This window comes from Chiloscyllium punctatum, chromosome 3, assembly GCF_047496795.1.
Source record: "Chiloscyllium punctatum isolate Juve2018m chromosome 3, sChiPun1.3, whole genome shotgun sequence".
In the NCBI taxonomy this organism is placed as follows: domain Eukaryota; kingdom Metazoa; phylum Chordata; class Chondrichthyes; order Orectolobiformes; family Hemiscylliidae; genus Chiloscyllium; species Chiloscyllium punctatum.
This window is the reverse complement of record NC_092741.1, coordinates 136,667,089-136,690,709: the sequence shown is the minus strand read 5'-3', so window position 1 is coordinate 136,690,709 and position 23,621 is coordinate 136,667,089. Positions and strand designations below refer to the sequence as shown.

General features: G+C 40.0%; 1 protein-coding gene across 4 annotated transcripts in view; it reads right to left on the bottom strand.

Annotated features, from left to right (window-relative positions):
• trappc12 (trafficking protein particle complex subunit 12) overlaps positions 1-23,621 on the bottom strand; it is a 69,993-nt gene that overhangs the window by 10,005 nt on the left and 36,367 nt on the right. For all 4 annotated transcript variants that reach the window (XM_072561027.1, XM_072561030.1, XM_072561029.1 and 1 more), the window contains 2 exons: positions 10,188-10,261; positions 6,197-6,295 (listed from right to left, as the gene is read on the bottom strand). In XM_072561027.1, coding sequence (XP_072417128.1) covers positions 6,197-6,295; positions 10,188-10,261 — 173 coding nt within the window. The remainder of the gene's footprint in view (positions 1-6,196; positions 6,296-10,187; positions 10,262-23,621) is intronic.

Sequence of the window (23,621 nt, the reverse complement as noted above, 5' to 3'; positions counted from 1 at the left end):
ATAGTTTTAAGTGATCTCTTCAGGGAAAAAAAAATTATATTTTAAACAAAAAGAAATCAAAAATAAGTTCACAAATTACTTTTACTATTTTTAAACTAATTTTAGTTTAAAACTAAAGTGCCTATATTTTTAATATGTACCAGTACATGCTTGGTTGGCTTAATTTAGAGTAAAAGGTGCTTCATCGCAACACGGTTCATGAAGGTGCAAAAAACAGGTTCACAAAGGTAAAAAATATAATGCAAAAAGAAAGAACTTGGTTTAAAATGGAAGGATTGGATTTTCTTGCATAGACGGTTGCTCTGCTCTTTTATTTTGCACCACAAAATAGCTCTGCATATCTGACAGGAGATTCTGATTAAGGCTTCTTCAGAAACACAGGTCCCTCGAGGTGGTGAAGAGTCATGGGAAAGCAAACCACACCCCTTTTTCACAGCATTCAGCTTCATATTCTGGAATCTAAAAATCCAGTATTGCACAGACAGCTGCAAAAGCAGAAATAAAGCAAGCGAGGGGGTAGGGTACCAGGACACAGACGGATTTGTCTATGGTAGCTCAGGGTATGTGAGTGGGAAATCTAAGGTTCGGCACGGGTCGGAGATCCATTGGATCCGGCGACGGTGCAGGGAGGCTTGGGCCCAACAGGGCAAGGTCAGGTACCAGCACAGAATGAGTTGCTGGGAGTTGGATATTGAGGATGACATGAGTGCCGGGTCTATTGGCAGGGCACATCAGGCCCAGGAGGAAAAGATTTTGATGGGAAAGGGGTCAAATGAATCGGAGTTAAACTAGGTATTTAATAGTCATAGGTTCAGAGACTGATTTGCAGCAATCATGTGAAGCAGCTGGTCTCCTCTGTATTGGATCTAGATTGGTCAATCAATAAAAGTTGCAGAAAATCCAATAGCCAAGTTCACTTTCAAACTCACAAGAATGGAGGAGGGATTCTTCATTCTAATCTTGAGAATCAGCAATCCCATGGAATAAAAAGGAAATGGCAAGCAAAAGCCTCTTGTCATGGATGAATTGAATATCTTACACTATCATCATCTTGGGAGCAACGGAATTCTGGCAATCTCTTTGCTATTATGTCTTGTGGATGTTGAAGGAAGCTATACAACCAATGGTGTCTGTGCTAGCCAACAAAGATCTAATTACACATTCAATTTTCCAATTGTGGCTCAGTGCCCTGGAGGTACTAGCTAGTTCCATTTGATTAAAAAAAAATTAATTGCTCTTAGCGAGGGTTCCATAGTGTGACGCTTCTAAAGTGATTGAGAATCAAAATGCCATAGTGCACTTATTACATTTAACGAATATCAACACAAGACTTGAAATATCATAGTTCACAAAATGACTAGCCTGCTCAATATATTCAGTTTGCCATCTAGTCCGAGAGAAATCTGCAAGTATTAACTAAACCTGTAGAATTAGGGTGAGTTTTAGCATGTTAAAGTTAACGGGCTGTAATTGAAAATTGAATTGGCACACAGCAAAGCTGATTTGTGATTGACAACTATGCCCCAGAATTATAAGAACAAAAACAAAATCAATAATTGGCTGAAAGCTTTTTTGACCGATTGGTGACTAGGGATTTCCAATTATCAAGTTTTATTGGTCTACCTGCACAATGTCGATTGATCAAAGCCAGTAGTCCCAAAGCTTGACTCCATAGCAGAGGCCTCAGCACACAAGATTTAAATAATGTTGACAAACTAGCCAGCACTGCTTTTTTTTATGCATTATAAAGAATAGGTGAGGTTTGCAAATTGTGGAATTGCACCATCCAAGAATTTCTGGGAGATGTGCACTGTTGCAGCGAAGCATCCATGGCACTGTGTTGGAAGCACGCCATAAAAAATTCCGGGAAACCATGTTGTAGAATGAATCAGAAAACCTAAGTGGGATACATACTGCTCAAACATCAAACAACTGCAGGAGGGACTCCTATACAGGTATTAACTCTCACATTAGCATCTGCAAGATGTCTAATGCTCAAATATAGAAGCCATTAATAATACCTAAATATTGCCTGAGCCAAAACAGCATCAGAAATACTCCAGATAGCCCTGTGACTCAGGAAAAACCCTATTTTCCATCCAACCAATGCAAAGTGAAATAAAACACACTTCACCACAGTTTGTATAATTTGAAATGGAGTAAGCTGTAGACTAATGCAGAATGTCAATCAAGGAATTTCTGGGCCATGGTACCAAATGTTGCTCAGATTACCATTTACTTGTTAGCTGTTAAATAAACTGTCTGAAGGCCCAAGCTTCAACCTAACAATACTGGCTAGTCAATCTATCAAAGATTGGGAAGATTCAATGATACATGACAATCCTTTTATAAACAGCTCCACCGACACATTATATAGACATAGGATTGAGAAGGCACAACATTCATTTAGGAAGTGGCAGTTAAAAAATTAAAGAACAATTACTCTGAATTTGTTTGATTTTACTTTGAATTTATTTCTGCTACATGACAGCTCCCCTCTCCAGACAAATTCCAGTGGGCAATTATCACCCAACAGAAAAGAATTCTCATCTCTGCAGTAAATGAGACCCACTTAATTACACAGTCTCTCCTACAAAGGGGTACATCCTCTCAGCATCTGCTCGTCAAGTCCACGCAAGGATCTTAGATATTTCAAGATCACATTTCTTTCTTCTAAACACTAATAGATACATGCACAATCTTTCCAAACATTTCTCATAACTAATTCCAAGGATGATGGTGTTATCTTAAGTGAACTTTTGCTGAACTGCTTCTAATGGCATTGTACCCTTTCTACAGTGGCACAGTGGTTAGCACTGCTGCCTCACAGAGCCAGAGACCCAGGTTCAATTCCCACCTCAGGCGACTGACTGTGGAGTTTGCACATTCTCCCTGTGTCTGCGTGGGTTTCCTCCTGGTGCTCCGGTTTCCTCCCACAGTTCAAAAATGTGCAGGTTAGGTGAATTGGCCACGCGAAATTGTAGTGTTAGGTTAGGGGTAAATGTAGGGGAATGAGTCTGGATGGGTGCACTTTGGTGGGTCAGTGTGGACTTGTTAGGCTGAAGGGCCTGTTTCCATACTGTAAGTAATCTAATAAAAAATAGGCGAACAGTACTCTAGATGTGGTCTCATCAACACCCTATACAACTGTAACAATGATTTGGAGATGCCGGTGTTGGACTAGGGTGTACAAAGTTAAAAATCACACCACACCAGGTTATAGTCCAACAGGTTTAATTGGAAGCGCAGTAGCTTTCGGAGCGACGCTCCTTCATCAGGTGATTGTGGAGGGCTCGATCGTAACACAGAATTTATAGCAAAAATTTGCAGTGTGATGTAACTGAAATTATACATTGAAAAATTGATTGTCTGTTAAGCCTTTCACCTGTTAGAATACAGTGATAGTTTCACTTCTTTCATGTGTAAATCACAAAACCCTTTTTTTTAAGTTGCATTCTCGGGTTAGCTGTTAGCAATGGTGATCGCTAGACAATATGTTGAAGGTGTTAGCCCCCTGTGTTCTCTGTCTATGACCTGATGTTTAGATTGATTCTAATCTAAAAATTCAGATAACAGAGTCCAGAGCTCAAAAACTGCATGAATTTATGTAAAACTCTGTTATCTGAATTTTTAGATTAGAATCAATCTAAACATCAGGTCTTAGACAGAGAACACAGGGGGCTAACACCTTCAACATATTGTCTAGCGATCACCATTGCTAACAGCTAACCCGAGAATGCAACTTAAAAAAAAGGGTTTTGTGATTTACACATGAAAGAAGTGAAACTATCACTGTATTCTAACAGATGAAAGGCTTAACAGACAATCAATTTTTCAATGTATAATTTCAGTTACATCACACTGCAAATTTTTGCTATAAATTTGGTGTTACGATCGAGCCCTCCACAATCACCTGATGAAGGAGCGTCGCTCCGAAAGCTAGTGTGCTTCCAATTAAACCTGTTGGACTATAACCTGGTGTTGTGTGATTTTTAACAACTGTAACAAAGCATCCTTACTTTAATTTTCTATTGCCCTTGTAACAAACAATAACAATCCTTGTGCCTCTTTCTTCATTAGTTGTACGTGGATACTAATCCTTAATGATTCATGCACCAGAACACACAGACCCCTTTGTACCAAGATTGATTTACAACTTAAATATAGTGCTTTTCTCATCTGTCAATCGGGATTACTTCACATTTTCCCCAGATTATATTCCAGTTGGTAATATTTTGTCGTCTCTTACCCGATCCAAACCTCTATGTAAACTCCATGCTCCTTCACTAACAATTTGACTCATGTTTGTCTTCTCTGCAAATGTAATGACCTTACTTTCTCTCCCTGCATCCAAGTCATTTATATAGATTTCTGTCAGTGACCTACAGTTTCCTGCTAGGCCTGTTCACTATTGTGACCAGACCCTGGAAATATGAGACAGATAGACATTAATCCAAAAATGGCACTGGTTGAGAAGAGGTGAGAGATACAGAGGAACCTCGATTATCTGGTATGTGACAAACCGATTTTCGGATTATTCAAACAAGATCGCAAGGTTCCCATGCTTGGCTAAACTGTTTTCTGGCATTTGATTATCCAAACAAAATACTCCCTGCCTATGTCATTCAGATAATTAAGGTTCCTCTGTAGATGTCAGTATGGGGAGGGTGAAAGAGAGAAATGAATAAAAGTAACACCAAACAGTGAAAGAGAAGGGATAACACATTACCATCAAGATCAGCACAGAGAGGAACATCAGGCTATGAGACAAAAGAGAACAGAAATCGGAAAAGAATTGCATAGGAGATAATACCACTATATAAAAAAAAAAGGGACAGGGAGCAGGCTAACATTAAAGGTTGGAGAAAATACAGTTTCATCTACATTTTCAAAAAGAAATGGGTGGAGAAGAATAAGCCCAGAGGGATTAAAAGGTCAAAAATCAAGGGAAATCAACACAGTTGGATTGTTCTAATGAAAGGTTTATCTCTATCTGAAATGTTAACTTGGTGTCTGTTTATATATGCTGCCTGACCTGCTGAGTATTACCAGCAATTTGTTCGCTTCTTTTTCATTTGGAATAGAATGTGAGAAATTGACATGGGGTAAAAATATACAGGAAAGTTTGGGAATTACATTATTATAGAGATATGTACAGACTCCAAGATCAAATATGCAGAGAATGAATGACACTAGCAGAGGAGAGAGAGAGAGAGAGAGAGGGAGAGAGAGAGAGAGAGAGAGAGAGAGGGAGAGAGAGAGAGAGAGATAGTTCTATAACTTTACAATAACAAAACAAGGTTGCTGTCATCAATTTAAGCTCCAGCCTGCTCTGGTCTCCTTTCATCTTTCCAGTTTATCTACTTTTTCCCTTGATCTTCATTCTCTACCTCAGTGACTTTTGTTTTTAAAATGGGCCTCTTTTGCCATCTTTCATTATCGTCTACCTTCCAAGCTTTCCTATAGAGAACTAAACAGACATTTACCTTAAACTCCACTTTCTATGCTACTGAAAATTGCTCGGTCACCTTGCTCAAATCATTTAGTCTATTGGTCCCAATTTGACATCCAAAAATAGCTCTCATCACGTCTTTACCTCACACCCTAATTGCATTACTATTGCCTGCATAAACCACCTGATATTCACCTCACTTTCACTCTTCTCTGTTCTGCCCAAAAGCAGGGATCAAAACAAAATGTAGGTTAACAAGTGCACAGATGGAGTTGTAAAATTTACATGCTTCTGTATTAATTTATTGATTTGCTGCTGTCTGCTGGTGCATGAATTTATTCAGTGGCAGCAAGTGCAGTTAGATTATTAATTAATTCATGCCTGCCTTTGTAGTATTTCTTACACTGTCAGTGAATTGTCATATACTTGGCATGTATTTTTTGAGCACATTTGATTTTTTTCCTTCTAGAATTATATAATTCAAACAATTGCAATTAAACTTAGCTTTTATGTTTTAACCTACATGCTGTTTTACAGCAATCTTTTCTCAACTATTTTAGAGCTGACTGTCACTACATTGTTCGGGAACATTAATAAAAAAAAAAATTTCAGAAGGTATAGTTCTCAACTTCCCTGTATTAGGCACAGAATATCAATTAGTGTGTTACAAAATTCCCTAAGTTATTGCTTCAATGAACAAGGCTATAGGATAAAAACAATTGTGACTTCTTCCATTGACCATACCTGCAAAAGTAGCCTTCCTATGCCACTTAGAAGCTGAGGCTCTTGTTCAGGTTGGTACTGGATGACTGAGTGGTACATTTCAATTGCAAGTACATAATCCTGATATAGAAGGGGGGAAAAAAAAGTTAACAACTTGTGCAGTTTAACATCATAAATACAATATATCAACTTTAATCTCTTCGTAACTGCAATAAATGGCGAAAAGGAACCCATTTTAATTTACTGAAAGAATAGCCTGAACTAGCCTTGCATGAACAATATTTATGAGACAAAGGACCATTTGTGCATGGTGCAGGAGTGTGACCACAGAATTATGCCCAGAAGTAGTGAGCACCTTTAGGAATATGGGAGAAAAGGAAAGACAATGAGAAAGTTGATAGGTAGAAACAGAACTGAGAAACACCATATTTGAAGAGGAAATCGGTGCAGTACAAGACAAAAGGTAATTGTGGAAACTAGCTGAAATTAAATACCTAGTTTCAAAATTAATGGGAAGATTGAATAGTGGCTTCTGTTTAAAGCTTTTATAATGTGAACTACTCAATGTAGTGCAGGATAGCTTTGCCTACCAAGAGGATAGAGGAGGTCTTGACTCAATATTTCATCACTAGAAAATGACGTGGGAAGCCAAAAGTTCTACATATGCAGGTTATTAGACATGGAATAATTGAAACAAATGGTTAGGAACATACACATAACATCCTTTAATAAGGGTATTGCTTGAAGTGTATGGAAATCAAAGATATGAAGAAAAACATGGATGATAGATTGAGATCAGAGTATACAGCTTCCAATGAAGGTCAGTAGGTGTACTTTGGCTCAATTTCTTCCTTCTGTGCTGCAAATTCTATGGTCCTTTGCTTTGTTCACAAGGGCTGTCTTCAGACCCAACATTACATTTAACCTATGTAATGTATTCTACTTAAAGATTACACTCCCACTTGTTCTTTCTGGTTGAACACCACTTTTCTTTTCCTTTTTATTTGCAATTTAATTGCTTAATCCAGATACTTTGGGGATTACATGTCCAAATTAAAATTTGCAAACAAAATATTTCAATTTTTGCCTCAAAAAGGAGCTTGCTCAGTCGAATATCACAAGTCGTTATACCTCTGAAACTTACATTCCTGAAATTATATGCGCTGCTCTGGTGAATACACACTTGTGGTAAAATAATCTTAAATTCAATCACATTATAATTCATAGTGCCATAATCTACATTATGGATACTTTGTGATCAAAGTTTCATGCACAGTGTATTGTTATGCAATGATGTACCCAACCACTATCACCTTTAAGATGCCTCCATGAAATATTCCTAATTTGGTTATGTTGCCTGAAACCAATCCTACCACCCAACATGATCACATACTTATGTAGTTGAATAAACTGCTTATAGATATGCATAAATTACAACCATAAACAGCATTAATTATATTTACTTTGATTTTCCCATGCCACAATGCCCCAAAGTTCTTCACAGCCAATGAAATATTTTTGAATCTTATTCTTGTAATGATAAAGCCGGCACCTGGACCACATTAGTGTGCAATGACTAATGTTGTCTTAGCCCAAGAGTCACCTCAAGCAAGGGGAGAGGCTTATAAAGAGAGCCCTTCATGGTAACTTCAGCCAGTGCTGGAAATGAACCAGGCTATTGGTGTCAATAGCTACAATCATCTTCCTCTGTGCTAGCTATGATTTTAACCATTTAAAATGGCCTGTCATTTTAAGTATTTATCCAGCTACTTCTTAAAATGTTGCAAGAGTGTCTGCCTCACCATCCTCTCAGGCAGCATGTTCCATAAATCTACCACCCTCTGGGTGAACATGTTTGTCTCAGATCTCCTCTAAACCATCTGGTCCTCACGTCTGGTCTTAGACATGTCTGTTGTGGGAAAAAGATTACTTGACAATGCCTCTCAATTTTGTATATGTCAATCAGATCTCTCCTTAGCCTCCTCTATTCCAAAGAAAACAAACCCAGCCTATCCAGTGTCACCTCAAAACAGAGACTTTTCATCCCAACTCTGACTCCAGTTTTCTCAGAACTATTCATCCTGATAGTTCTTTAGGGATTAAGTTAATCTCAAACTAACTAGCATAGGGGCGGTATAATGTGTCTCAAAGACCTTTAGCATTACCAGATGCACTGCTTTGATTAGGTTTGACTGATAAGCTATAATTTCTTCTCTGCCAATAATCACATTAACTGTCTGCATCTAAAAGTTTCAACATCTTGATAATGCACAATTCCAGAGTCACAAGACCAGTAATCTAAGTAGCCATTCTTTGCATACAAATCTCCACAAGTTTCACTAGGTTATTCAACCACTTAGGAATTACAAGTGTAGAGACAATTGTGATAACTCTGTCAATGTCCTATCCTGACCAAGATTAGTTGACACCACAAGCTTATATAAACTCTGACCTTCCAATTGAATATTATCACATTACTTGCATAATAAGCTGAATCAAGATAAATGAATAACAAAGCTTCATATTGCATGAAAACCTTTCCAGATATGTCCGCTTCAGCGGTGGCCATTATGACCGCAATCTATGGACAAAACTACAGAAAGAACATATATACAATTAATAGTATTTCCATTACCATTATTCACCTACAAAGTTTCAGAAGTTAGCCCAACATCATAAAGGTGTTTATACCTGTTAATCAAGACTTAAACTGTTGCTTTTTAGCCTCCAAACAAATTTATAACATTAAAATTTAGGCACAAAGTTTTTCTGATGCAGCCAGTCAGCTGCCATTGTCCTGTTCATTTGTGTTCATGTCATGATATCAAAAAAGTGTTCCTTTGTGATTACTAAGTTTCTCCCAATTCACTTTACTAAAGTCAGACAGATACAGAATCTCCTAAAAATGCATGGAGTAAATATTCTCCTATGCCTCGTATTATGTAGGATGAAACTCAGTTAACAGATCTGGTCTTGATCTCTAACTGTGCTGACTTCCAAATAGGGGCTGGAGTTTCATGGGGAAAAAAAAACAGGTGGACATCATGAATCATTCTCACAGATCACTCTGCAGTAACTGCTCTTGGGAAACATATTAAAACAAAGTCCAAATGAATTCATTGCGACAATGAGAGTTGTAATGCTTTATAAACAGCAGAGGGCGATGTTCTGCATCATAATAAACTGACCTATATAAACCTCCACTGATTTCTCATGCTGAATACCACAGCTGGGTGGCCTGACACAGTACACATTCGTAGCATTTCTAATATGAAAACCTGAAATCTGGCAAAGAGGCACTTTAGAAAACATGCCCTTTCAACTGCATAATTGGACTGCTGGGTTCTGAGAAACCATCTCTTCTGTGCTAAAGTAGATTGATTTTATTTCCCTAAACCTAATTAGTCAGCAATGTTTGCTTATCTAGTTTTACAAATAAAATGTTTTGTTATTCTTCCGTTATCTTTAAAATATTCGATAGCATCCCATAAACATTTATATCTTATGTATAGCTAAAAACAAAGAACCTCATTAATTAAAACTGAAATACATCCAAGGAGTCTAGACATTGTAATTCAACCAAGGCTTTAAAAATGATCTGAACAGCAAGTGTTACCATATCCTTCCCATGGGCCCCGACCTCCAAAATATTTAATTCTTTCAGTAAATAAGACGACTATAATGGTCAAACAATTACGCATTTGGTCAGGCAACATACTTCTCACAATTGACTCTGGATCAGTCATCATCGATCATCTATTGTGGTGCTGAATATTGGGTCCATGCGTTTTCTCATTTTAAAACATGCATATTTCAAAACAAGATATTTATGCATGAAAACAGATCCTGACTTCATCCTGAGAGTATGGTTTCAAGTCACTATACATCCCCAGTTCTTTTACCTCCTACAATTTACACTGACAGGAATTGATTAAACGGTTGCACTGTCAATAGTAGTGCTCAGATTATAAGGTACATACGGTAATTCTGCAGCTCACAGCCACCCACGTACCTTCATCATCAGCAGGCAGTTTGCCATGGAGTACATCACACGCCCCAGACGTGACCTCCACAACTGCATAGAAGCTGCAAGAACAGGAGCATCTCATGAAGATATGGCACACAAATAATTGCTTTTTGTTGCTGTTATCATTGAAACACTAGCTAGTTGAAGCAGTCAATGGATGATATTAATTCACGATTAATTTACCATTATTACATCTAAGTGGGGGGGGGGGGGGGGAAATCCATGTTTCTTTCCTGCAAAAGAACAATAGATCAACAAACAGATTTATAATGGCAATGTTGTCTTCTGTGCAGTCCATGTAAAATTTCCTTTAAAAATCACTCGGTTGCCATCAGGTTGTCTGCAGAGTCATCAGAGCCAGAATAAAAGTGATTTAAATTTTGCGACTTGATTCATTTCATGAAAATAACTTATTTTGTTTTTAAATTCTATTGCTAATTGGTTAAGTATTATATTTCAGAATATATTGTAAAAGTGAATTGGGAATGGATAACATAAACCCATACAACACCAGTGTGCAGAACCAAATTACATCCTTTGGTCACACTCTTAATATTGACATGAATGACATTGATAAATAATTAAACTTTCACAGCTTGCCCATCGTGTATTGATACAACTGTAGCCTTAAGGGTAGCTACAGTATTGCATTACTTACTCGGATTACATGTTTGCCTCATTACTCACCTATTTATACAGTGAGTCAGAATTCTGAATTCCAACTTCCCCCATTTTAGCTTTCTTCAGTTTCTGATTTTATTCCAATCCCATTTCTCCCAGTGTTCTTCAAGAGGCAATCTTTTTTGATGGCTATCACAACTCTTCCTAACATTCAGGCAACATTATATCATTGATCTGTTGAGCCCTGTTAAATAATAGGGATACTGGTTGGTTTCCTCTCTTTGGATTCAGAGGTGCCAAGGACAGTTGTGGTCCATCTACAGTCACCACTAGCTGCCCTCCAAAGCAACCCTATGGCTGGATTTTCCAGTAAGTAACAATCTCAAACAGAGTGCCAATGTAGTCCTCCTTCTCCACAAAAGGAGAGGAGTTCCACATCTTGGACAGGAGATTCTACACAGGGCTCCTTAAAAATATGTAGCTGTACTTCTATTCTGACAGTTCTTTTATAGCACAGAACTGTCAAATGAAGTGTTAAAGCCCCCACTGATTTTTTTTTTCATCATTTTTAAAAAAAATTTGGTTTGGTGTTGGTGAACTAGGAACTGTAATCTAAAGATGGCTTTTGGACAGTGCATAACAGCTTGCATCACGAAGAAAACAGACCAAAACAAACTGATATTTAGGATGCCAGATCTGGAAATTAATAGCAGGTTGGCCACTGATCAAAGGTTTCTGTAGACATTTAGTCACCAGGGAAGAGCGTTATACTTAAACACACAGAAGGTGGCTATTAACCAGGTCTATACCTGGGAATTGGTTCCAGCAAATCCAGAAAAGACCTTATGCTTAAACACTTGTTGAATGGTAACCAGGACCTCATGGAGGAGTTGGTCAGTCTATTGTGGTGTGGTCAAAATTTAAACTGAGTTTTGGACTGCGTTTTCTGTTAAAGAGGAATTGATTGTTGCGGCTACAGCACAAAGATCTGGTGGGCTCTCTGCTTTATCTCCCATGTTAAAAATCACACGAGGTTTTCGTCCAACAGATTTAATTGGAAGTACAAGATCATAGTGTCATACACTGATGCAATATATTGAACAGGAATCTACATTTTACTATAAATTCTCTGTCCAGGATTTTACTCCACTAGTTACCTGAGGAAGCAGCTGTGCTCCGAAAGCTTTTATATCCAACTAAACCTGTTGGACTATAACCTGGCGTCATATGATTTTTAATTTACCACCCTAGCCCAACACCGGCACCTCCAATTCAATCCCCCAGGAACAGCTCTTGGAAAGTCACAGAATAGAAAACTAAATATGAAATGGTGAATTTGATCAATATCTTCAGGAAACTAAGAAACAATCATCTATGCCAGGAAACAATGCATTGTGAAAACCGCTTATGTAATCTGGCCAATTTTGTTATCTTCTTTCACTTATCCTTTAAATGTACTTGTTTGTCTTTCCTTTGTGTGAATGAGGCATGAAAACAATGGCTACTGGGTTTAAAGCACAGACTAATTAGATTACTTTGTTGCTTAATTTTTGCTCTGCTAAAGTTATCACATTGTTAATACATTGCTAAGATACAAAATAGTGTCTGGAATTGATTATTTGCAAAATGTGGGATTAATTACACAAATGTTTGGTCAGGAACCACTGTGGTCAATTTTGAAGATCTTAATTTTACTATTTTGTGAATATATATAGGTAGAAAGGTTGATTTGGTTCAGCTGTCTGTGTGGCAACACAAGGCAATGCCCTTTCCACAGCAGTCAGCTGCCCTCTTGTCAAATGTAAAGCTCCTGACAGACACACTGACAGCTGCTGTAAAACCATCAGTGCATGAGGTAAGTGAGACCTTAGGGTAAGCTGGAAAAGGTAGGCTGCTCGATGGTTAGGTGCCAACTAAGTAGGACGGCAGCTGAAAAAAGTGCCAGATGAGTATGGGTCAGGGTGCCAGTTAAGTTGGGTGACAGCTGGGTGGGGTGACAGGATGCAAAGATGGAAAGCTGTATAATGCAATGCTCAGGAAAGAAGAAATCAGTGTGCCAGGACGGGACAGGGATGGGTCTTCAGGTATGGCAATGGGGGTGATTTGGAGTCAATGGGTCGTGTCAATGATGTGCAGATGATCATCCCCTGGTTTACTGGGTCAGCACCTGTGGGTATGTGCGCACATGATTGGGTGGTGAGCTCAATTTGTGGACTGTTGAATAGATACTCAGGAGTTAGATGAGCAATTTAATAGTCTAACATTTCCTGAGTAACATTTTGCTTAATTTCATAGAACCACCTAAACTCTCTGATTTTTGAAGTGTTACAGGCATAGATAGTAGTCTAACAGAAAATTAAATTTCTTGGGAACCTACTACAACCAGAATGCTGCAGGGTCCGTGTGTGGCTCCCATCTGACACAAAAACAACTGTTTGACAATGGAATATCTGGGCGATGTTTTAGGTCACAGGCCGTTCATTAGAAATAATGTATGCCTCTCAGCAGATGTTGTCTCACCCAGGTATTTGCAATATTGTCTGGTTTTATTCCAGATTTTCACTTCACCTCTACAAAGGGATACCTCAATCCAGGCCAAAGATTGTTCCAGCATTAACCTGAATTGAAAGGTCCACCCAATTTAATTGCTTCGTGGTGCTGCCACCTTATTTTATTTCTATTCACTTTTAATCTCACCCAATACTTCCATTTCATTACTTGGCTTCACTAAAGAGCTAACCCTGTCTTGAACCAATCCTCCAACATTTATCTTCAAAAGCAGAATTCTTGGTCCTGTCTCAACATAGCAACATTTGAAGACAAAGAACAGAAAATTCATACATCAGTCAAAAGTAGCTTATTCTTCTGTAACTTTATATCACGCCTTCCATCTTGCGCAACAAACAATAAGTGCGATGATAGGCAGAAAGAAAAAAAATTGAAAGAACATTAAAATTAAACTTGAAGATAATTATGCATGAAGTTAAAATTAAATCTGAAGACAACAATTATGCATCAAGTTAAAATTACCTTTAAGTTACACATGAATCAGACAGAACAAGGTCAAATAGCAACCTTTGTATTGGAAATAAATCAATGTGTCATTGCACTAGGATCATTCTATTCTTTAAAACTCCACACATTTCTTCAGTGACTTGCTGCAGAGTACAACTCCCACCTTTTCAGTCACATTTCCATTGATTAATCGGCTTGCCAAAAACAATACTTAAGTATTGCATACATTTTCTATCTGGTGTAGCTGACAAGTAACTTGAACAAGAAAAACAACAAACCCCCAAGTCTCATGCACAAACTTCAATTTGGTCTTTAGGTGTCACTTATGAGGAGGGCATACAACAGTATTCTTGAATTACAAAAAACAATGAAGTTTCTAAAAAAAAACCTGTTACTTAAACAAGGGGCACATCAACACCTTTACAACGCATCTAAACTTGGGTACACTTTAATATCAAAGTCTGAATATTGACAATTTGTTTCATTTTTCATACAAAATTAAATAAATTGCTCGTAATAAATTAGATACTGAAATTTTTTCTGTTCTTTATATCAAATAGATTTGCTGTTACACTAGGAATTGTCAATAATATAGTGCAGTATACATTTCAGATGGTCAAATCACTACATGTACTGGCTGCCATATCTACTGTATGGTAGTTACTGCACATCAACATTACTCATTGTATATGAAGCTCAGAATTTTGGGAAATTTAAGGCACAAATTAAATCAAAGTCTTCCTTTTCATAAAGGAATTATAGTGATGTCTGCTTACGTCTGTAAAGCATAGATTATTTGCTAAATAAGAATAACAGATTTAAGAACTGGGTTTGGTTGCATTTTCTTAACCACTGTGATAGGTACTGCAATGCACGTGACATTGACTACTGAAAACAGGATCTGTAACAAAATAATACAAGTCCTTTTTTCAAGGATTGTTCAACAGATTGGTCTTCGCTGCACAGGTACTTTAGTCAGACTTCCCATGTACAGAAGTTGTGGTGTGTTTCATTTCATCCCTTACACTGCTTTGCTTTAAAAACAACCTCAAAAGAAGTGTCACAAAAGGGCATTTACTACTACTGCTCCTGGAAATATGAAATGCTCTGTGTTTGAAATTTATATCAGTAACCCCCCTGGACATAATTTTGCACAATCTAAACAGGAGCTAAATTTTGCTAAATAGCTTGTGTACAAGTTAGAGTACTGCATTTTCAAAACATTAGGAAGCTATTTTTAAGACTAGTAAAACCTAACAAATAATGTTTAAAGAGACATTATGTAACTTCACATTTCCAGAGAGATTCATTCCAAATTACAAAACCTTCAGCCTCCAGTGTTTCTTGTGTTCACCACCTGTCTGCGGCAGAAGACAAGACCGTAAGCAGGCTAGGGATATGTCATGATTAGCCAAATGAAATATGATTCCTATGAGAAAGATTGAACCTCAACTTTTATTTCACACAACGAACAACGTTTTCCCTCCAGTTCCAGAGGTTCTACACCAACTGAAAATCTCATGCACTCCAACATCTCACCAAAATCAGCTCCACTGGCTTCCCGTTGACCTTGATCTCAACATTCGGATTCTTTTTAGTTTTTGTGACTTTGCCCTTCATTTTCTCTAACCATCCCCAAACCCTAAGTATTCCTCCAATCCTGGTTTCTTACCACTTCAATGGCAGATGCGCTTTCAGCTGCCTGGACCCCAAAGCTCTCCCATTCCCTCCTAATACCAGTCATTTTCTGCTCTTAAGGTATTTCTTAAAACACAAGTCCTTAACCCCCATCCTAAAATCAGCTAACCGAGGTGACATTTGGGAGGTAATGGTCTGGTGATATTATTGCTTGACTACTAATTCAGTTGAATCCCACCATAGCAAATTATGCAATTTGAATTCAATAAAAAGTTCTGGAATTAGGAAACTGATGACCATGAAACCATTGCTGATTGTCGGGAAAAACCCATCTGGCTTTCTAATGCCCTTCAGAGAAAGAAATCTGTCATCCTGACTTGGTATGGCCGACATGTGACTCCAGAGCCACAGCAAAGTGTTGATACTAAACTGTTCTCTGAAATGGCCTGGCAAGCCACTCAGTTGTATCAATTACTACAAGGTCTCAAAGAAATGAAACCTGATGGACTATTTGACCAATACTGGAAATGACAACAGCAAAAAAAGTCTTGTCAACCCTGCAAAGTCCTCCTTACAAACATCTGGGGACGAGTGCCAAAAATGGGAGAGCTGTCTCACAGGAGAAAGTGAGGACTGCAGATGCTGGAGGTCAGAGCTGAAAATGTGTTGCTGGAAAAGCGCAGCAGGTCAGGCAGCATCCAAGGAGCAGGAGAATCGATGGAAGGGCTCATGCCCGAAACGTCGATTCTCCTGCTCCTTGGATGCTGCCTGACCTGCTGCGCTTTTCCAGCAAAACATTTTCAGAGCTGTCTCACAGACAAGTTCAACAACATCCTGACACAGTCATAGCTTACAGACAATGTCCCAGACACCACTGTCACTATCCATGGACATGTTCAGTCCCAATGGCAGGACAGACTCAGCAGCAGTAATAACACAGCAGTACACAGTTGAGAGGGAGTTTCCCTGAGAGTCCTCAACATTGATTCTGGACCTCATGAAGTCTCATCACCATAGATTAAACATGGACAAGGAAACCACCTGGTGTTTACTGCAGGATTATGGCTCCATCTGGCTGATGAATCAGAGTCTTAGAGACGTACAGCATGGAAACAGACCCTTCAGTCCAACTCATCCATGCTGACCCAAATATCCCAACCCAATCCAGTCCCAACTGCCAGCACCTGGCCTATATCCCCCCCCAAACCCTTCCTATTCATACACCTATCTAGATGCCTTTTAAATGTTGCAATTGTACCATCCTCCACCACTTCCTCTGGCAGCTCATTCAAACATGTACCACCCTCTACGCGAAAAAGTTGCCCCTTAAGTCTCTTTTATATGTTTCCCCTCTCACCCTAAACCTATGCCCTCTAGTTTTGGATTCCCCCATGCCAGGGAAAAGACTGTCTAATTATCCTATCCATGACCCTCATGATTTTATAAACCTCTATAAGGTCACTGCTCAGCCTCAGGCGCTCCAGGGAAAACAGGCCCAGCCTATTCAACCTCTCCCTGTAGCTCAAATCCACTAACCTTGGCAACATCCTTGTAAATCTTTACTCCTTCATGTTGAACACCACTTGGAGGAAGCAGTGAGGGTGGCAAGAATGCAAAATGTACTTTGATTGGGGAATTTCAATGTCCATCATTAAAGTAGCTCAGCAGTAGTCATTGAGATGTACAGCATACAAACAGACCCTTCGGTCCAACCTGTCCATGCTGACCAGATATCCCAAGCCAATCTAGTCCCACCTGCCAGCACCCGGCCCATATCCCTCCAAACTCTTCCTACTCACATACCCATCCAAATGCCTCTTAAATGTTGCAGTTGTACCAGCCTCGACCACATCCTCTGGCAGCTCATTCCATACACGTACCACCCTCTGCGTGAAGAAGTTGCCCTGTAGGTCCCTTTTATATCTTTCCGGTCTCACCCTAAACCTTTGCCCTCTAGTTCTGGTCTCGCCCACCCCAGGGAAAAGACTTTGTCTATTTATCCTATCTATGCCCCTCATAATTTTTTAAAACCTCTATAAGGTCACCCCTCAGCCTCCGATGCTCCAGGGAAAACAGCCACAGCCTGTTCAGCCTCTCCCTATAGCACTACTAATTGAGCTTGTTGGGTCCTAAAGGACACAGCTGCTAGACTAGGACTGTGTCAAGTGAAGAAGGAACCATGAAAAGGAAGAAAAATACTTGACCTCACCCTTACCAATCTGCTGACTGCAGATACATCTGTACATAATAGTATCGTTAAGAGTGATCACCATCCAATCCTTGCAGAGGTGAAGTCCCACTTTCACATTGGGAATATTCTGCATCATGTTGTGTGGCATTACCACCATGCTAGTGGGACAAACTTCAAATAGATCGAGTAATGCAAGACTGGGCATCCATGAGGTGGTATGGGCCATCAACAGCATTGTACTCCAACACAACCTGCAACTTTATGGCCTGGCATATCCCCCACTCAATCATTACCATCTAGCCATACAATCAATCCTGGCTCAATGAAAAATGCAGGAAAGTATGTCAGGAGCAGCACCAGTATACCTACAAATGACGTGTCAACCTGGTGAAGTTACCAAACAGGACTACTTGTGTACCAAATAGTGTAAGCAACCAGTGACAGGAGCTAAGTAATGGCAGAGCTAAGTTATCCCACAACCAATGGATGAGATCCAAACTTTACAGTCCTGCCACATCCAGTCATGAATGGTGGTAGACAATTAAACAACTCACCAGAAGAAGTGCTTTCACAAATCCTTCCACCCTCAATGATGGAGGAGCCCAACACATCAGTGCAAAATATACAGCTGAAGGATTTGCAGCAATCTTCACCCAGAAACGCGAAGTCGATGATCCATCTCTGCCTCCTACAGTAGTCTCCAGCATCACTGATGCCAGTCTTCAGCCAATTCAATTCACTCCACATGATATCAAGCAGCAGTTAAGATGTATTGGATTGTGCAAAGGCTATGGACTCTGAAAACATTTCAGGAATAGCACTGAAGACATCTGCACAACTTGCTGCTCCCTTTGGCAAGTTGTTCCAGTACAGTTACAACAATGGCATTTTCCCAATGATGTGACAAATTGCCCAGCTATGTCCTGTACATAAAAAGCAGGACAAATCTAAAGCAGCTAATACCATCCCATCAGACGATTCACAATCATCAGTAAAGTGACAGTGTCATCAAGGGTGCTATCAAGCAGCATCTGCTCTAAAATAACCTACTCACTGACAAGGCCACTCAGCTCCTGACCTCATTACATCAGGGAGACCAAACGTAAACTAAGGAACAGTTCACCGAGCATCTCAGCCAGGCCTGCAGGGGCCAACTGAACCTCCCAGTCACCTTCCCACTCCCTTTCCGACATCAGCATCCTTGGCATCCTGTATTGCCACAACGAACCAAACCGCAAATTGGAGGAACACTATCTCATCTTCTGTCTGGGCAGCCGACAGCCCAGAGGACTCAACAGAGTTTTCAAATTACAAATAACTTCCCTTCCCATCCCTTGTCTCCTTCCATTCCGTCCAGCCATCTACCAGATTCATTCCTCCCATTGACCAACCAGGTCGTACCCGCTGCCTGTCTTCACCTATCCCCACTTCACCACTCTGCCCTCGCCACCCCCTTTATCTGCAGCTCCCCCTACACCAACCCTAGTCCTGAAGACGGGTTACACCCGAAACATCAACTTCTCCACCTCCTGATGCTGCCTGGCTTGCTGTGTTCTTCCAGCCTCCTGCCTGTCTACTCGTTACAGCCTTGGTTGAAATATGGACAAAAGAGCTGAATTTCGGTGAGGTGAAAGGGACAGCCTTTGGGATCAAGGTGCCCTCGCAAAACTAGAATCAATAGGCTAACTCTCTGCTGATTGGGCGGCATGGTGGCTCAGTGGTTAGCACTGCTGCCTCACAGCACCAGCGACTCAAGTTCAATTCCCGCCTCAGGCAACTGTCTGTGTGGACTTTGCACATTCTCCCCGTGTCTGCATGGGTTTCCTCCCACAGTCCAAATATGTGCAGGTTAGGTGAATTGGCCAGGCTAAATTGCCTGTAGTGTAAGGTGAAGGGGTAAATGGGGAATGGGTCTGGGTGGGGTGCTCTTCGGAGGGTTGGTGTGGACTCGTTGGGCCAAAGAGCCTGTTTCCGCACTGTAAGTAATCTAATCTAATCTAATCTAATATCAGGCACATAGGAAGATGGCTGTGGTTGTTGGGAGGTCAGTCATCTCAGCACCAAGACATCTCTGTGAGAGTTTCCCATGGTAGTGCCCTCAGCCCAATCATCTTTAGCTGTTTCATCAATGACACTCCTTCGGTCAGAAATGGGGATGCTCACTGATGATCGCACAATGCTGAGCATCATTCACAACTCCTCAGATACTGAAGCAGTCCGCGTTCAAATGCAACAAGATCTGGACAATATCCAAGTCTGGGCTGACAAGTGCCATGTGGCAATATATCATTGTTTGCTTACTGCCGCTGGGTCAAAATCTTGGAATTCCCTCCCAAAGGGCATTTTGAATCTCCATACAGAACATGTACTGCAACTGTTCAAGAAGGCAGTTCACTCTTACTTTCTTAAGGGCAACTAGGAACGGGCAAATAATGCCAGTGACATCCATGTCCCATGAGTGAAGTTTTTAAAAAAAAAACTGAAATTTTGTTAGATAATTCTGTTTTGAAATGCCTATGTTTTAATACATTAAAAACCTCTATGACTATATATGTAGTACTGCAATTGTACTGAATTTAACATTAAAATGGTGTTATACAATTCAAGTAACATCACAGTACAATTTAATCCTGCACATGTTCAGTGGTCGTTTTTCACTGATCAAAGCAGGAATTCTGGCTGTATCCTTTTCCTCCTCAATCACTGTTTCGCTTACCTCCAATGAAGCTAAAATCAGCCAAACCAATGCAGACAGAGGACTGAGAGCAGTACTTTATTGGATTTAGATTGAGATAAAAATCTTACTGTCTCAAAATCTAATATTGCAATTCAGTGATAACTGTTGGCTATGATTAAGTTATCCTGACAAAACCTGTAAATAATCAATATGACTGCTTTCACAAACAATGAGTGTCCAATTGAACTTGCTTGAAGTAATTGTACTAGACTTCTAATCAGTCTAAACTTCAGGCAAAAATTTCTCATCCTGAAATAACAGATGGTCTATGATTGGGGTTAGTGTACTGGTTAGTTTGTGACAAGAAAGAGATATGTAGTATTTCAAAAGCAGTGCCAATTTGAGATAAATTTAGTTTGTTCTATTTTATTTGCTGAATTTAAATTCTATTGCCTCTGGACACCTGTCCACTTTTCTGTCTCAATTCTCTTCTGGACCAGACTTATCACATTCTTTCTCTCCTGTCCAAATTCCCTCATCCCAATATAGAAATAAAAAGGAGATAAAGGAATAATGTAAATAGAGTCATAGAGATGTACAGCATGGAAACAGACCCTTCAGTCCAACCCGTCCATGCCGACCAGATATCCCAGCCCAATTTAGTCCCACCTGCCAGCACACGGCCCATATCCCTTGAAACCCTTCCTATTCGTATATCCACCCAAATGCCTCTTAAATGTTGCAATTGTACCAGCCTCCATCACTTCCTCTGGCAGCTCATTCCATACCCATACCACCCTCTGTGTGAAAAAGTTGCCCCTTGGGTCTCTTTTATATCTTTCTCCTCTCACCCTAAACCTATGCCCTCTACTTCTGGACGCCCCAACCCCAGGGAAAAGACTTTGCCTATTTACCCTATCCATGCCCATCATAATTTTGTAAACCTCTGTAAGGTCACCCCTCAGCCTCCGACGCTCCAGGGAAAACAGCCCCACCCTGTTCAGCCTCTCCCTGTAGCTCAAATCCACCAACCCTGGCAACATCCTTGTAAATCTTTTCTGAACCCTTTCAAGTTTCACAACATCTGTCTGATAGGAAGGAGAACAGAATTGCACGCAATATTCCAACAGTGACCTAACCAATGTTCTGTACAGCCGCAACATGACCTCCTGTCTCCTGTACTCAATACTCTGACTAATAAAGGAAAGCATACCAAACGCCGCCTTCACTCTCCTATCTACCTGCGACTCCACTTTCAAGGAGCTATGAACCTGCACTCCACGGTCTCTTTGTTCAGCAACACTCCCTTGGACCTTACCATTAAGTGTATAAGTCCTGCTAAGATTTGCTTTCCCAAAATGCAGCACCTTGCATTTATCTGAATTAAACTCCATCTGCTACTTCTCAGCCCATTGGCCCAATTGGTCAAGATCCTGCTGTAATCTGAGGTAACCTTCTTCGCTGTCCACTACACCTCCAATTTTGGTGTCATCCGCAAACTTACTAACTGTACCTCTTATGCTCGCATCCAAATCATTTATGTAAATGACAAAAAGTAGAGGACCCAGCACCAATCCTTGTGGGACTCTACTGGTCACAGGCCTCCAGTCTGAAAAACAACCCTCCACCACCACCCTCTGTCTTCTACCTTTGAGCCAGTTCTGTGTCCAAATGGCTAGTTCTCTCTGTATTCCATGAGATCTAACCTTGCTCATCAGTCTCCCATGGGGAACCTTGTCAAACGCTTTAGTGAAGTCCTTACAGATCAAATCTACCACTCTGGCCTCATAATCCTCTGTTACTTCCTCAAAAAACTCAATCAAATTTGTGAGACATGATTTCCCATGCACAAAGCCATGTTGACTGTCCCTAATCAGTCCTTGCCTTTCCAAATAAATGTACATCCTTTCCCTCAGGATTCCTCCAACAACTTGCCCACCACCGAGGTCAGGCTCACTGGTCTATAGTTCCCTGCCTTGTCCTTACCACCCTTTTCTAACAATGGCACCACGTTTGCCAACCTCCAGTCTTCCGGCACCTCACCTGTGACTATCGACGATACATATATCTCAGCAAGAGGCCCAGCAATCACTTCTCTAGCTTCCCACAGAGCTCTCAGGTACACCTGATCAGGTCCTGGGGATTTATCCTTTACTCATTTCAAGATATTCAGCACTTCCTCCTCTGTAATATGGACATTTTACAAGATGTCATCATCTATTTCCTGACAGTCTATATCTTCCACATCCTTTTCCACAGTAAATACTGATGCAAAATACTCATTTATTATCTCCCCCATTTTCTGCAGCTCCACACAAAGGCCACCTTGCTGATCTTTGAGGGGCCCTATTCTCTCCCTAGTTACCCTTTTGTCCTTAATGTTTTTGTAAAAACCCTTTAGATTTTCCTTAATTCTATTTGCCAAAGCTATCTCTTGTCCCCTTTTTGCCCTCCTGATTTCCCTCTTAAGTATACTCCTACTTCCTTTATGCTCTTCTAAGGATTCACTCGATCTATCCTGTCTATACTTACATATGCTTCCTTCTTTTCTTAACCAAACCCTCAATTTCTTTAGTCATCCACCATTCCCTATACGTACGAGCCTTTCCTTTCACCCTGACAGGAATATTTTTTTTCTGGATTCTCGTTATCTCATTTCTGAAGACTTCCCATTTTCCAGCCGCCCCTTTACCTGTGAACATCCGCTCCCAATCAGCTTTCGAAAGTTCTTGCCTAATACCGTCAAGTAAATATTAGAAATATTTTATTTTTACATTGACATTTGGTAGGATTTCGTTGGCCAAATGAGTGATGTAGCTTATATGCAATCAGCTGGCTAAATGCAACCAAAGATCTTTCTTTAGTTCTTGTTAGGAAAAGTATGCTGTTTGCAATCTACACAGTCTCAGATAAAGCAAGCAATTGTTTATAATTGACTTCTCTCAATCATTCAGATCTGGTCCATTAATACCATCAGGTTAAATTTTCTTTTCGAATGGGTGGAAGATAGTTGTTTCCTTTTTCCTATTTTAGCCCATTTATTTGCATGGATTCAAAACTCAAAAAAAAAGCACCTTGTTCATTTAATGGTGCACATTAACCCTAAAAACAGGCATCAGAACCAACTTTTCTTGTCCACCTCCCAAAAAACTGAATCCGAGGTTCGATACCCTCCCAAAGAAATTGGCCCAGATGATCAGCAGCCTCGCACAATTTTTCTGAGTCCCTACATTCCTAGAGGAGAATTTAATTCTAAAGACTGCAATGAGTAATAAAC